This window comes from Scyliorhinus torazame, chromosome 20, assembly GCF_047496885.1.
Source record: "Scyliorhinus torazame isolate Kashiwa2021f chromosome 20, sScyTor2.1, whole genome shotgun sequence".
Classification (NCBI taxonomy): Eukaryota; Metazoa; Chordata; class Chondrichthyes; order Carcharhiniformes; family Scyliorhinidae; genus Scyliorhinus; species Scyliorhinus torazame.
This window is the reverse complement of record NC_092726.1, coordinates 28,052,873-28,067,365: the sequence shown is the minus strand read 5'-3', so window position 1 is coordinate 28,067,365 and position 14,493 is coordinate 28,052,873. Positions and strand designations below refer to the sequence as shown.

At 51.7% G+C, this 14,493-nt stretch overlaps 1 protein-coding gene across 11 annotated transcripts in view; it reads right to left on the bottom strand.

The window, feature by feature from the left end:
- The window catches only part of LOC140397021 (paired box protein Pax-8-like), a 149,142-nt gene that overhangs the window by 94,651 nt on the left and 39,998 nt on the right, over positions 1-14,493 (bottom strand). For 10 of the 11 annotated variants that reach the window (XM_072486059.1, XM_072486062.1, XM_072486063.1 and 7 more), the window contains 3 exons: positions 13,170-13,335; positions 10,339-10,536; positions 6,809-6,894 (listed from right to left, as the gene is read on the bottom strand). In XM_072486059.1, the coding sequence (XP_072342160.1) occupies positions 6,809-6,894; positions 10,339-10,536; positions 13,170-13,306 (421 nt within the window). In that variant the 5' untranslated portion in view covers positions 13,307-13,335. Of the gene's footprint in view, positions 1-6,808; positions 6,895-10,338; positions 10,537-12,963; positions 13,126-13,169; positions 13,336-14,493 lie in introns of those variants that run through there. The other variant, XM_072486064.1, reaches the window with a different exon arrangement.

Sequence of the window (14,493 nt, the reverse complement as noted above, 5' to 3'; positions counted from 1 at the left end):
CGAGGGGAGCGGCCGGCCACGCAGGCATCGATCTCTTTGTACCAAAAAAAGGATACGGGCCCAGTGGAGTGCGGCTTGTATTGGCCGCGTACCTTTTGAATGCTGATGTTAAGGTGTTGGCATGGCGACTGGGAGGATGCGTGCCGGGGGTGGTGTCTGAAGATTAGGTGGGTTTCGTCAGAGGGCGACAACTGCCTAGCAACAGCAGGCGGCTGTTGAACGTGGTGTTGAATAAATCTAGGGGCAAGATCATAGAATTTACAGTGCAGCAGGAGGCCATTCGGCCCATCGAGTCTGCACCGGATCTTGGAAAGAGCACCCTACCCAAGGTCAACACCTCCACCCTATCCCCATAACCCAGTAACCCCACCCAACACTAAGGCCAATTTTGGACACTAAGGGCAATTTATCACGGCCAATCCACCTAACCTGCACATCTTTGGACTGTGGGAGGAAACCGGAGCACCCGGAGGAAACCCACGCACACACGGGGAGGATGTGCAGACTCCGCACAGATAGTGACCCAATCTGGGAATCGAACCTGGGACCCTGGAGTGTGAAGCAATTGTGCTAACCACAATGCTACCGTGTTGCCAGAAGTCATCGTCTCAATGGACGCGGAGAAGGCTTTTGACGGGGTAGAAAGGAGGTACTCGTTTGGGCTCCTGGGGCAGTTCAGGCCCGTGTTCATCTCTTGAGTGAGATTGCTGTATGCAGCCCCCAAGGCGAGTAAGAATGAATGTGCTGAGCTCGGGATATTCCCAGCTGCATAGGGGCACGAGACAGGGACGCCCATAAGCCTGCTGTATTTTGCGCTGACTACTGAGTCTCAAACTATCGCATTGTGGGCATCAAAGGACTGGAAGGGTATTGAAAAGTGAGGTCGGGAGCACATTGGCCCTCTATGTGGATGACCTGTTGCTGTATATTTTAGACCCGCTGGCATGCATGGAGAAGATAATGGGCCTGTTCGTAGTTTGGTGCCTTTTAAGGGTACAAACTCAATGTGCGAAAGAGTAAGATAGTTCGCAGTGAACGCCCAGGTGGGAAGCGCCCAGGGGAAACTGGCCAAAGATTAGGTGCTTGGTGATTCCTGATTGAGCGACAATGCACAAATGGAACCTGGCCTGTTTGATAGAGAGCGCGAGAGGGGATCTAAAGAGGTGGGAAGCCCTTCCGTTGTCCTTGATGGGGAGACTGCAGGCCATAAAGCTGAACATTCTCCCCAGGTTTGTATTTGTGTTTTAGTCCCTCCTGGTATTCCTCCCCAAGACATCTTTTCGGAGGGTAAATAAGCTCATCTCGGCCTTCGTGTCGTCAGGCAAGATACCCTGGATTCAGAGAGGCTTCTTGCGAAGGGGACAGCATGCGGGGGGTGCTGGCGCTTCCAAATTTGTTATTATTGAGCGGCGCGGAAGAAGGTAGACACCGCCCCCCTCCTCCCCCCCCCCCCCCCCCCCCCCCCCCGGAGACTGATCCCCCCCCCCCCCCCGCCGGGTGAAACCATACGGGAACCACGCAGGCGGGACTCGGCGGGAACTCGGCTGGTCGACCGCGGAGAACCGCCGCGGGGGAGGGGGGGGGTCTCGATCAACAGACCCCGAGCGGCGCCGCGCCGACCGCGTGCACGCGACTGCCGCCGATTCCCCGCTCGCCGGAGAGTCGCGTCTCGGCGCCGGGCTCGACCGTGGCCCGTTCTCCGCCCCCTGCGTTGATCGCGATTCTGCCGCTGAGGCCCGTGAATCCTGCCCCCTGGACTTTCCGTCACTTGCTCCCTGGCCGTGTCCAGAAGAAGTAGTCGTTTTGACGGCGATGGATTTAAAAAGAAGTTAAATTATATTTAAAACAAAACAATGGTATAAGCTAAAGCTGGGTTTTTGGAAATGTTATTTTCTTTGAACGTCTGGTCCATTGGTAGTGAGGCCTGACCTACCCGAGATACAGTGGGATTCTGTCAAAGTGGAAAAAACTCACAAATCTGTCATTAAATAAACTCACTGCCATCAAACGGAATGTTAATAAATTCTTCTCTTTTGCTATTTAGTACAGGCTGTTTTTGTTAAGGAACTGTATGGCCTGACTAGAGGGATCAATTTGTAGTGTCTTGGTCACAGGTAATTCCAGCTCCAGGTCTTTCTGGCAGTCATTCAGTAATCATGATCCAAGACCCAAAAGAATCACTGCTAGCTCTCGAGCCTCCATGTTTGGTAGCCTCTGATATAAATCTTTGTCTTTCAATAAATTTACTCTGCCCCTGTCAGGCACAAATCTGTATCATCAAAAGTCGAAGCTGCTCTTATATTGGAGCCAGTTCACATCTACAAAATTGATTTCAGTCATACATCAGGAAAACAGGAACAAGGGCAGGGATTGTCCGACTCGGCGCCGGGACCCGGAAGGTGAGTGTGCGGGGGCCGTCCTGGAGAGGGGGGGGGATTGGACCCCGGGGGGGGGGGGGTCCCCACGGTGGCCTGGCCCGCTATCGGGGCCTATCGATCGGCGGGCGGGATGGATCACCTCACCCGCACATCTTTGGACTTTGGGAGGAAACGGGAGCACCCGGAGGAAACCCACGCAGACACGGGGGAGGACGGTGACCCAAGCCGGGAATCGAACCTGGGACCCTGGCTGCTGTGAAGCAACCGTGCTAACCACTGTGCTACCTTAAATGGTACCAGTCTCAACCTTAAATGCTGCAAGCTGAAGGGCTGTGGGCTGGATGCAGGAAGGTGGGATTGGAAAGGGCATCTGGAGTGTCCTTGGGCTGGCATGGAGAAGATGGGCCAAGTGGCCTGCTTGTGCTGTAACGGTTCAATGATTCTCTCCAAAAGATCGTAGGAGAGCTGGCCGAAGGACTATCCAAACGAGAGGTTTTGAGGAGGCTTTTAGTGACAGGGAGACCGGAGTATGGGAGAAGTATCCGGAAGCCAGTTGAAGGGATTGGAGCCTCGACTGCTGGAAGTTCTGCTACCGTTGAGCAAGTCACTGGGGCAGCACGTTGGCACAGTGGTTAGCATGGCTGCTTCACCGCTCCAGGATCCCAGGGTCGATGCTCCCTCCGTGCCTGCGTGGGTTTCCTCCGGGTGCTCCGGTTTGCTCCCACAGCCCGAAGATGTGCAGGCCAGGTTTGATTGGCCGTGGTAAAATTGGCCCTCGTTGTCCAAAAAAGGCGAGTTGGGGGTTACGGGGATCGGGTGGAGGTGTGGGCTTGGGTAGGGTGCCCTTTCCAAGGGCCGGTGCAGACTCGATGGGCCGAATGGCCTCCTTCTGCACTGTAAATTCTATGATTCGATGAAAATCAGGACCAGGAAATATCAGGATGCTGGTGGGATGCAGGACTTGGGTCAGTTACCCTTTAAGAGTAGGCGGAGTTAGTGCAGTCTTGTTTTGGAGTTTGGGACGAATTAGAATTTGCGTAGGTGAAACTCCGACGAGCATTTGTGAAACTACGTCTTGAGGCAAAAAAAACGTTTCATGAGAGTGAAGCGAAAAAGGTTTGTTTTGTGAAATTAGTTGTATGTGTTCTTGGTTGGGGGGGGTGACAGACCACGACACCAAGGTTCCTCATTTCGTTCGACCTGAGCGATTGGTTGAAGAGAATAATCGTCAGGAAAAATGGGATGGAGTTGGGGGCGGCGTCCTCAGGCTCTCGTTCATCCATGGTTCAATGTCAGCCTGACAACACAGAGATGGCTGTGTAGAACTGGATGTCCGCCGCAAACTCGTAAAAACTGACCTTGGATCTGTAAATAATATCTCCAAGGGCTGCATGTAAGCGAAGGGCCAAGATTAGAAACTTAGTTTCTCTGGAATAGGTTCCGGAAACATTGCCATGAGGTCATGTTGCAGCTGTACAAAACTCTGGTGCGGCCGCATTTGGAGTATTGCGTGCAATTCTGGTCGCCGCATTATAGGACGGATGTGGAAGCATTGGAAAGGGTGCAGAGGAGATTTACCAGGATATTGCCTGGTATGGAGGGAAGATCTTATGAGGGAAGGCTGAGGGACTTGAGGCTGTTTTTGTTAGAGAGAAGAGGGTTAAGAGGTGACTGAATTGAGGCATACAAAATGATCAGAGGATTGGACAGGGTGGACAGAGAGAGCCTTTTTCCTCGGATGGTGATGTCTAGCACGAGGGGACATAGCTTTAAATTGAGGGGAGATAGATATAGGACAGATGTCAGAGGTAGGTACTTTACTCAGAGAGTAGTAAGGGCGTGGAATGCCCTGCCTGCAACAGTAGTGGACTCGCCAACACTAAGGGCATTCAAATGGTCATTGGATAGACATATGGACGATAAGGGAATAGTGTAGATGGGCTTTAGAGTGGTTTCACAGGTCGGCGCAACATCGAGGGCCGAAGGGCCTGTACTGCGCTGTAATGTTCTATTCTATTAATCACCAGCAAAGCTTCTCTGGTTCTCTGATGATTTATTCTCGCAATGGAAACCCCACTGAATGCTTAGAGTTTTTTCTCTCACAACCGAGAAACAGCACTCCAATTCAGTCTGGGTTTCCGTAGAATCCTTGGGCGAAATTCTCCGACCCCCGCCAGGTCGGAGAATCGCCGGGGGCTGGCGTGAATCTCGCCCCCGCCGGTTGCCGAAGTCTCCGGCACCGGATATTCGGCGGGGACGGGAAGCGCGCCGCGCCGGTTGGCGGGCCCCCCCCCCCGGCGATTCTCCGGCCCGTATGGGCCGAAGTCCCGCCGCTAAAATGCCTGTCCCGCCGGCGTAAATTAAACCACCTACCTTACCGGCGGGACAAAGCAGCGCGGGCGGTCTCCGGGGTCCTGGGGGGGGAGCGCGGTGCGATGTGGCCCCGGGGGGTGCCCCCACGGTTGCCTGGCCCGCGATCGGGGCCCACCGATCCGCGGGCGGGCCTGTGCCGTGGGGCACTCTGTCCCTTCCGCCTCCGCCAAGGTCTCCACCATGGCGGAGGCGGAAGAGACTCCCTCCACTGCGCAGGCGTGGGAAACTGTCAGCGGCCGCTGACGCTCCCGCGCATGCGCCGCCCGGAGATGTCATTTCCGCGCCAGCTGGCGGGGCACCAAAGGCCTTTTCCGCCAGCTGGCGGGGCGGAAATTCCTCCGGCGCATTCCGCACCTTTGGGGCGGCGCAATGCCCGTCTGATTGGCGCCGTTTTGGGCGCCAGTCGGCGGACATCGCGCCATCTCCGGAGAATTCCGCCCCCTATAGTGCAGAAAGAGGCCATTCGGCCCACAGAGTCTGCAACGGCCCCTCCGAAAGAGCACTCGACATCAGCCCACTCCCCCGCCCAATGCCTGTATTCCCACAATCCCCCAACCTGCACATCTTTGGACACTAAGGGACAATTTGTCACGGCCAATCCACCCAACCTGCACATCTTCGTGCTCTGGGAGCAAATTGGAGGGCCCGGAGGAAACCCACGCAGACACGGGGAGAACGGTAGCATAGTGGTTAGCACTGTGGCTTCACAGCTCCAGGGTCCCAGGTTCGATTCCCTGCTGGGTCACTGTCTGTGCGGAGTCTGCACGTTCTCCCCATGTCTGCGTGGGTTTCTTCCGGGTGCTCCAGTTTCCTCCCACAGTCCAAAGACGTGCAGGTTAGGTGGATTGGCCGTGATAAATTGCCCTTAGTGTCCAAAAAGGTCAGGTAGGGTTATTGGATTACGGGGATAGGGTGGAAGTGAGGGCTTAAGTGGGTCGGTGCAGTGGTTATCATAGAATTTACAGTGCAGAAGGAGGCCATTCGGCCCATCGAGTCTGCATCGGCTCTTGGAAAGAGCACCCGACTCAATGTCAACACCTCCACCCTATCTCCATAACCCAGTAACCCCACCCAACACTAAGGGCAATTTTGGACACTAAGGGCAATTGATCATGGCCAATCCACCCAACCTGCACATCTTTGGACTGTGGGAGGAAACCGGAGCACCCGGAGGAAACCCACGCACACACTGGGAGAACGTGCAGACTCCGCACAGACAGTGACCCAAGCCGGAATCGAACCTGGGACCCTGGAGCTGTGAAGCAATTGTGCTATCCACAATGCTACCGTGCTGCCCCCTACTAATAATGTTCTACTAATAAAGTGCAAGTTCCACACTGACAGTCACCCGAGGCTGGAATTGAACCCGGGTCCCTGGCGCTGTGAGGCAGCAGTGCTAACCACTGCTCCACCATGCCCCCAATTCTTAGTAAATATTGGAGAAGGCGAAACATCGTAGAAATTGTAACGTTTTGATATTTTAAGACTCTACGGCGGTAAAACATAATCTTTTGTCACACTCGCTTTTACAAAAATATCAAAAACACTGCTGGTGGCGGGATTTTATCTACCTGCCGTTTGGGATTTCCCATTGTAACCAACCCTCACCCCCGGGTGTGCGCTACCTCAGGTAAAGTCAATCGCAACGCCTGGAGCATTCTGGTCATTGCCCCCTGCGCCCAAAGGCACCGGAAAATCGCTGCACCTCATGCACAATATCACACGACGACAACCTGACCAATGTCAAAGAAAGAACACTCTACCAGGCCCAAATTGTCGGGAAAACTCCGCACCTTGTGCACGATTTCAAAGGAAAAAACACGACACTACACGCACGTCATCAGAAAACATTGTGCCATGTCCTTAGAAACCTCCACATTGCATGCATTTTTCAGCTAAAGTACTGCACCACTTGCACACCGTATGCACACCGCACAGCAAACACTCAACTATAAGCATCACAAAAGGTAACAATTTATCATGATTTGTAGAGGACGCAAAACATCATAATCTGTGCTGGCTATACCCGTGATTTAAAAATCTTGGCCTTTACTTACCCAGCGTGTGTCCAGGACTGAGCCTCGTCCCAGAATGGTCTTCGAGAGGCAGATGAAATGGTTGCTGCACTTTGGTCCTTATAATTCTGGCAATAAGAAAGGAATTTTTAGGTCTCCAATTTTAAATGTTCTTCTGATTAAGTTGCTGTTCCTATTCTTTGTTTGTTCCACTCACTTTTCTCCACCTCTGTCGTGCATTCTCTCGCACTTAAGCCAACAAGATACATGAACAGATCATAGATTTTACAGTGCAGAAGGAGGCCATTCGGCCCATCCAGTCTGCACCGGCTCTTGGAAAGAGCACCCTACCCAAAGTCAACACCTCCACCCTATCCCCATAACCCAGTAACCCCACCCAACACTAAGGGCAATTTTGGACACTAAGGGCAATTTAGCATGGCCAACCCACCTCACCTGCACATCTCTGGACTGTGGGAGGAAACCGGAGCACCCGGAGGAAACCCACGCACACACGGGGAGGATGTGCAGACTCCGCACAGACAGTGACCCAAGCCGGAATCGAACCTGGGACCCTGGAGCTGTGAAGCAATTGTGCTATCCACAATGCTACCGTGCTGCCAACAATTGGAAATTGTTAGCTTAAGACTTCTAATTCTTTTTATTGAATTCAAATTTCGCCATCTGCCATGGTAGGATTCGAACCCCGGTCCTCAGAGTCTGGGTCTCTGGGCTACTAGTCCAGCGACAATACCAGTACACCATTGTCTCCCTCTGCTCCCCACTCATCATTAATCCTGTACTATTGTCATGTGAGAGTACCTTTAAGAAATGGGTGTTTATAAATGGGGGTGTATATAAATATCTGTAGTGAGAGTACCTTTGAGAAATGGGTGTTTATAAATGGGGGTGTATATAAATATCTGTAGTGAGAGTACCTTTGAGAAATGGGTGTTTATAAATGGGTGTGTATATAAATATCTGCAGTGAGGGTACCTTTAAGAAATGGGTGTTTATAAATGGGTGTGTATATAAATATCTGTAGTGAGAGTACCTTTGAGAAATGGGTGTTTATAAATGGGTGTGTATATAAATATCTGTAGTGAGAGTACCTTTAAGAAATGGGTGTTTATAAATGGGTGTGTATATAAATATCTGTAGTGAGAGTACCTTTAAGAAATGGGTGTTTATTACTGCAGTGATGTCAGAGAGTGGGTGGAGCTGGGCTGTCTGTCAGCTTTTTACTTTCGCTTTAGGCTTTTTTGCTGCAGGGCGGGTTTGGTTTCAGTTTAGTTTTGGAGAAGCTGCAATCACAGCAGGATGTGTGTGAAGCTCTGCAAGCTGCAGAGTGTCCATTTGCTGATTTCAACGTGGTAACTGTTCTCAGTCGTGAAGTTAAGCCTGAGGTGCTTCTGTTGAAGGTTTTGTTTTTAAGTCTTATGGATGTTAAAAGGACAGCTTAAGGATTACGTAGTGTTGTATTCTTTAGGGGTTGTATTTGAATTGATGGTTGCTAAGATGTTCACTGTATGTTTTAAAAAGGTAACTTGAGTTCATAGAATAAACATTGTTTTGCTTTTAAAAAATACTTTTCCATTTCTGCTGTCCCACAAGTTTTGACCATTTCAGCCATTGGGTTTGCAGATTGCCAGCTGATTTCATTTTCAATAGAGGTCTCTGACTCTTGTGCTCACACTGCACAGGACCTGCAACACGTTAAATCTACCCAACTGAAAATTGTGATCGTGTGCAGAGTAATAACAAAACACAGCAAAGAAAACTGGCAGTGAGCAGTTGAAATGTTCCTTCCAACAACCTGACAGTTATTCTGCAACTCAATTATTCTTGTTGTTAGGCCGACACATCAGAAGAATACTTGAGAAAGGACGTACTAGCGCTGGAGGGTGTGCAGAGGAGATTCACTAGGTTAATCCCAGAGCTGAGGGGGTTGGATTACGAGAAGTTGAGTAGACTGGGACTGTACTCGCTGGAATTTAGAAGGATGAGGGGGGATCTTATAGAAACATAAAATTATGAAGGGGATAGATAGGATAGATGCGGGCAGGTTGTTTCCACTGGCGGGTGAAAGCAGAACTAGGGGGCAGAGCCTCAAAATAAGGGGAAGTAGATTTAGGACTGAGTTTAGAAGGAACTTCTTCACTCAAAGGGTTGTGAATCTATGGAATTCCCTGCCCAGTGAAGCAGTTGAGGCTCCTTCATTCAATGTTGTTTAAGATAAAGATAGATAGTTCTTTGAAGATTAAAGGGATTAAGGGTTATGGTGTTCGGGCCGGAAAGTGGAGCTGAGTCCACAAAAGATCAGCCATGATCTCATTGAATGGTGGAGCAGGCTCGAGGGGCCAGATGGCCGACTCCTGCTCCTAGTTCTTATGTTCTTATGAATATCGCAAAACAGCCTTTTTGCGATGTTTATAATCATGGCGGGTCCAAACAGGGTCGATAGAGAAAGGTTTACCCATTGGCAGGAATGGCAAGAACCAGAGGTCACCGATTTTGTGAGATTGCAAAAGAAAGTGAATCCCCGAAAAACGTTTTAACACAGCGAGTGCTTAGGATCTTGAATGCCTGAGAGCGTCGTGGAGGCAGAAAACATCATGGCTTTCAGACGGGCATTGTCGCGAAAAAGATGCGGGGAAAGAGTGGGACTAGCTAAATTGCTCGGGCAGAATGCCTGCACAGTGAAGATTTTCATAGATTTCATAGAAATCGGGCAGAACGGCCTCATTCTATGCTGTAAATATTCTTTGGGCAGATTTTCTATGCCCCACCGTGGTGGGGTTGGGCTGTATAATACGGTAAGTCATTCAAAGCTCCACTGACTGGGCGGGAGGGACTGTCAAAGGCCACTCTGTGATTCAGAAATTTAGCCTTTCTAGCGAACGTCTCATTAATTACAATTTTTTTTAAGTACAGCGATAATACTGTGGGGATTTGGGTCCCATGAGCACTGGCAATAACTTGTCCAAGGTGCCACTTTTGTGTAAATCGCAGCTTGGTGGCGCAGTGGTTAGCACTGCTGCCTCGCGGCGCCGAGGACCCGGGTTCGATCCCGGCTCTGGGTCACTGTCCGTGTGGAGTTTGCACATTCTCCCCGTGCTTGCGCGGGTCTCACCCCCACAACTTAAAGATGTGCAGGGTAGTTGGACATGCAAAATTGCCCCTTAATTGATTAAATAAAAGAATTGGGTGGCTCGATTTTTATGAAATCTTGGGAGTGAGGAATAGGAGCTTATTCTATGCAACTAAGAGCAACTCAGTTGAGATCCACATGTGGAGGGGAGGGGCAGGTCATTGGATTGTGACCAGGAGCAAGAGGCTTTGCAATTTTGCACTGGAGAGGGATCTTTATTTTGTTACTGAGCTCGCAGTGTTTGGTGAGCAAATGTGGAGAGAGCTTTCCTCTGTGTCTAATCCCTGACCTGGGAATGTTTTTGACAGGCTCGAGTGGAAAACGTTCCATTCCTCAGCCTTCACCTTTCTGAGCTCAAATTTCAAGGTTTTAAGAAAAAAAGAGACAATGCACTTAGATGTAGCAATCTACTAGGTCTCACCTGTTAATGGAGCTGACACTGGGCACTGTGTCATTATTGCATACTCCCTCGGCAAGCAGCCTATCGCGGATCTCCCAGGCGAACATTGTAGGGTTCTGCCGCTTGTATTCTGCGATCTTCTCCACGACTGTCGGTGTGGCAACCTTGGGCTTCGAGCCACCGATCACTCCTGGCATGATGCTGCCTGTTTCATAATACCTGTGGCACATTTCACAGTCAAAGGATAAGACAGCATGTGGCTGGGTCTCCCACTCACTTCCTCCAGGTCTCCAGAGTTCGGAACCATAGTCACAGTGGGGTTGGACTATTGTCTATAGGTTTATCAAAACTTCTTACTTTTTGTTCTGGATACCTCCAATTGCAAAGCCATTGGAAGCTCAGGTTTCAGTGGGATACACTTCACAACCACAACTTTGTTGGACAACGACACATGTTGTTCAACGAGCTCCACTTCGTTGAACCTGTCTCTATGCAATATCGAACAATAACATCCAAAAGACTTGTACCTCACAAGCACCACGAACAACAATCCCATGTACAAGTGAGAATATCTCGAACAAACTGTGACATAGAATTTACAGTGCAGAAGGAGTCCATTCAGCCCATCGAGTCTGCACCGGCCCTTGGAAAGAGCACCCTACCTAAGTCCACAGCTCCACCCAGGAACCCAGGAACCCCACCTAACCTTTTTGGACACTAAGGGCAATTTAGCACGGCCAATCCCCCTAACCTGCACATCTTTGGACTGTGGGAGGAAACCGGAGCGCCCGGAGGAAACCCACGCAGACACGGGGAGGACGTGCAGACGCCACACAGACAGTGACCCAGCGGGGAATCGAACCCGGGACCCTGGAGCTGTGAGGCAACAGTGCTAGCCATATTCTATTGCTGCATGTGGTTTCACTTGCAAGTTTAAAAAGAGCAAAACCTTCCAGTAAATTAGCACCAAGCAATTCACGTGCAATAATGTGCTGTTCCAATCCACACAAGTGGGCTTCGTCAACATAATAATTGCACTTTGCATTGATAACTATTTTCTCATTTAAAAATTGAAACTAGCCACACGTACAAATACCCAGCATGGAACGTAGAATAGGCGAGCAAAGTACTGTAGATGCTGAAAATGCTGAAAATACTCAGCAAGCCAGGCAGCGTCTTTGGAGAGTGGAAACGGTCAATTCTTCAGGCTTCTGGGGCGGAATTCGACGACCCTCAGCCGGGTCAGAGAATCGCCGGCGGGCCCCGTGAATTGCACCACGCCGATTCTCCGCAGAGCGGCGCCTGTGGCGGATAGGGGGAGGGGGGGTCCGAACCCGGGGGGGGGGCCCGTAATGGCCTGGCCCGCGATCAGGGCCCACCGATCGGCGGGCCGGCCTCTCTGTCGGGGGGGGGCCTCCTTTCCTCCGCGCCGGCTCCTGTAACCCTGCGCCATTTGGCGTCGGGGCCGGCGCGGGGACGAAGGCCGCTGCGCATGCCCGGACCCCGCAGCGCCGGGTTCAGGCCGTGGTCGGCAGCGGGAGTGGCGGAGGCCGCTCGAGCGCCGTCCTAGCCTCCAGTGGGCCGCAGAATGGGATCCCGGAACAGGTGCCGAAGCCGGAGTAAAACACTCCCGTTTTTATCCGGGGTCGGCACGTAGGCGCCCGTTGGGAGAAATCCGCCCATGATCTGCACTCGTTCTGACAAAGGGGGTGGAATTCTCCGCAACCGGCGCGATGTCCGCCGACCTACGCCAAAAACGGCGCAAATCAGTCCGGCATCGCGCCGCCCCAAAGGTGCGGAATTCTCCGCATCTTGACCGGCCGAGCCCTCACCTTGAGGGGCTAGGCCCACGCCGGACTGATTTCCGCCCTGCCAGCTGGCGCGGAAATGACTTTGCCGGGCGACGTATGCGCGGGAGCGTCAGCGGCCGCTCACGGCATCCCCACGCATGCGCAGTGGAGGGGGTCTCTTCCGCCTCCGCCATGGTGGAGACCGTGGCGAAGGCGGAAGGAAAAGAGCGCCCCCACGGCACAGGCCCGCCCGCGGATCGGTGGGCCCCGATCGCGGGCCAGGCCACCGTGGGGGCACCCCCCGGGGCCTGATCGGCCCGCGCCCCCTCCCCTCCCATCGAACTGTCTATTACTCATGGATGAGGTCGGAACATCAAATTTGACAAAGGAATCGGCACAACCAAGCCCATTGTCAATGCTCACAAATCCAGCAGCCCTGGCCATAGATTTTGGCGACTCCAGGGGCAATTTCTGCTGACTTTTATCCTATCCTATCAGGGCAGCACAAGCGGTTAGCACTGAGCCTTCACAGCGCCAGGGTCCCACGTTCGATTCCCCGCTGGGTCACTGTCTGTGCGGAGTCTGCGCGTTCCCCCCGTGTCTGCGTGGGTTTCCTCCGGGTGCTCCGGTTTCCTCCCAGAATCCAAAGACGTGCAGGTGAGGTGGATTGGCCATGATAAATTGCCCTTCGTGACCAAAAAAAAAAGGTTAGGAGGGGTTATTGGGTTACGGGGATAGGGTGGAAGTGAGGGCCTAAGTGGGCCGGTGCCGACTCGACGGGCCGAATGGCCTCCTTCTGCACTGTGCGTTCGATGTTCGATCCCACAAGTTGTGGCATTCTTACTGCTAACCCTACCTGAGATCGGCTTGGCACAGACTGGGACTGAATCCTGGGCCTGTCATGAATACTTCTTTACCAGGCTGGCCTTTACCGTCATATATGGCGTTCCGTCCAGATTTTCGCAGCAATACCTTGGACCTTCTTGTCCTGCCCCAGCATTCATCACCAAAAGAATATTAATTTCACTGGAGGTTCATTTCTATCCAAATGTTGGCTCTCACCTTCCGAGTATTTTGCTGACACACCCGTGGCTCACCCTTAGTTGCCGGGAGATGTCACAAGGCCGCACTCCCTGATGTGCGAGATCGACAATCCGTTGGCGCACCACGTCAGGTAGCGGTCTTCCATTCACAAACATTCCTCCTAGTTGATTTATTCCACCGTGTCCTGAAAGCAAAGGGCACAGTCCATTTAGACCTGATTTGGTTGGATCTCTTTAGCTGTTTTTCCACAAGATTTACAGATGTATAGTTAGGCCACGCTTGGAGTATAGTGTTCAATTCTGGTCGCCACACTACCAGAAGGATGTGGAGGCTTTAGAGAGGGTGCAGAAGAGATTGACCAGGATGTTGCCTGGTATGGAGGGCATTAGCTATGAGGAGCGGTTGAATAAACTCGGTTTGTTCTCACTGGAACGACGGAGGTTGAGGGACGACCTGATAGAGGCCTACAAAATTATGAGGGGCATAGACAGAGTGGATAGTCAGAGGCTTTTCCCCGGGGTCAATTACTAGGGGGCATAGGTTTAAGGTGCGAGGGGCAAGGTTTAGAGGAGATGTACGAGGCAAGTTTTTTACGCAGAGGGTAGAGGGTGCCTGGAACTCGCTGACGGAGGAGGTGGTGGAAGCAGGGACGATAGTGACATTTAAGGGGCATCTTGACAAATACATGAATAGGATGGGAATAGAGGGATACGGACCCAGGAAGTGTAGACGATTTTAGTTTACACGGGCAGCATGGTCGGCACGGGCTTGGAGGGCCGAAGGGCCTGTTCCTGTGCTGCACCTTTCTTTGTCCTTTGTTTGTGGTGTATTTTCTTTTTAAATTACACGGTGAGAAGCATTTTCTGATTAGTTTGTACTTTACATGCAGACAGTTGTTGTGGCATTTTGCTTTACATCTTTCAGATTCTGTCCTGATCACATCTACGTTTAGTACATCATTGTGGTAGTATGCATTAGGGGTCATGTGGGACTGTGAAGCCGTGATGTCATTGGCTGACAGATCCCGGGTCCTGGTTGGCTGTTGACCTCTAGCTCCGCCCTGAAGGCGGAGTATAAGAACCAGGAGTTCTCCCCCGCAGGCCAGTCTGTTGCTGAACTGCGGGGAACAAGTCACGCTTAATAAAGCCTCATCGACTTCACCTCTATTCGTCTCTCGTGAGTGCGCTCCAAGCATATCCATTACTCTCCCATTTATTTTCTCCCTTTGCAGTTTGCCAACTGCTGAACATGTTTCTGGCCTATTAAAGGGGTACGTTGGAAATAGGGACAGGAGTAGGCTATTTGGTCCCTGCTCCAATATTCACTGAGATTATGGCTGATC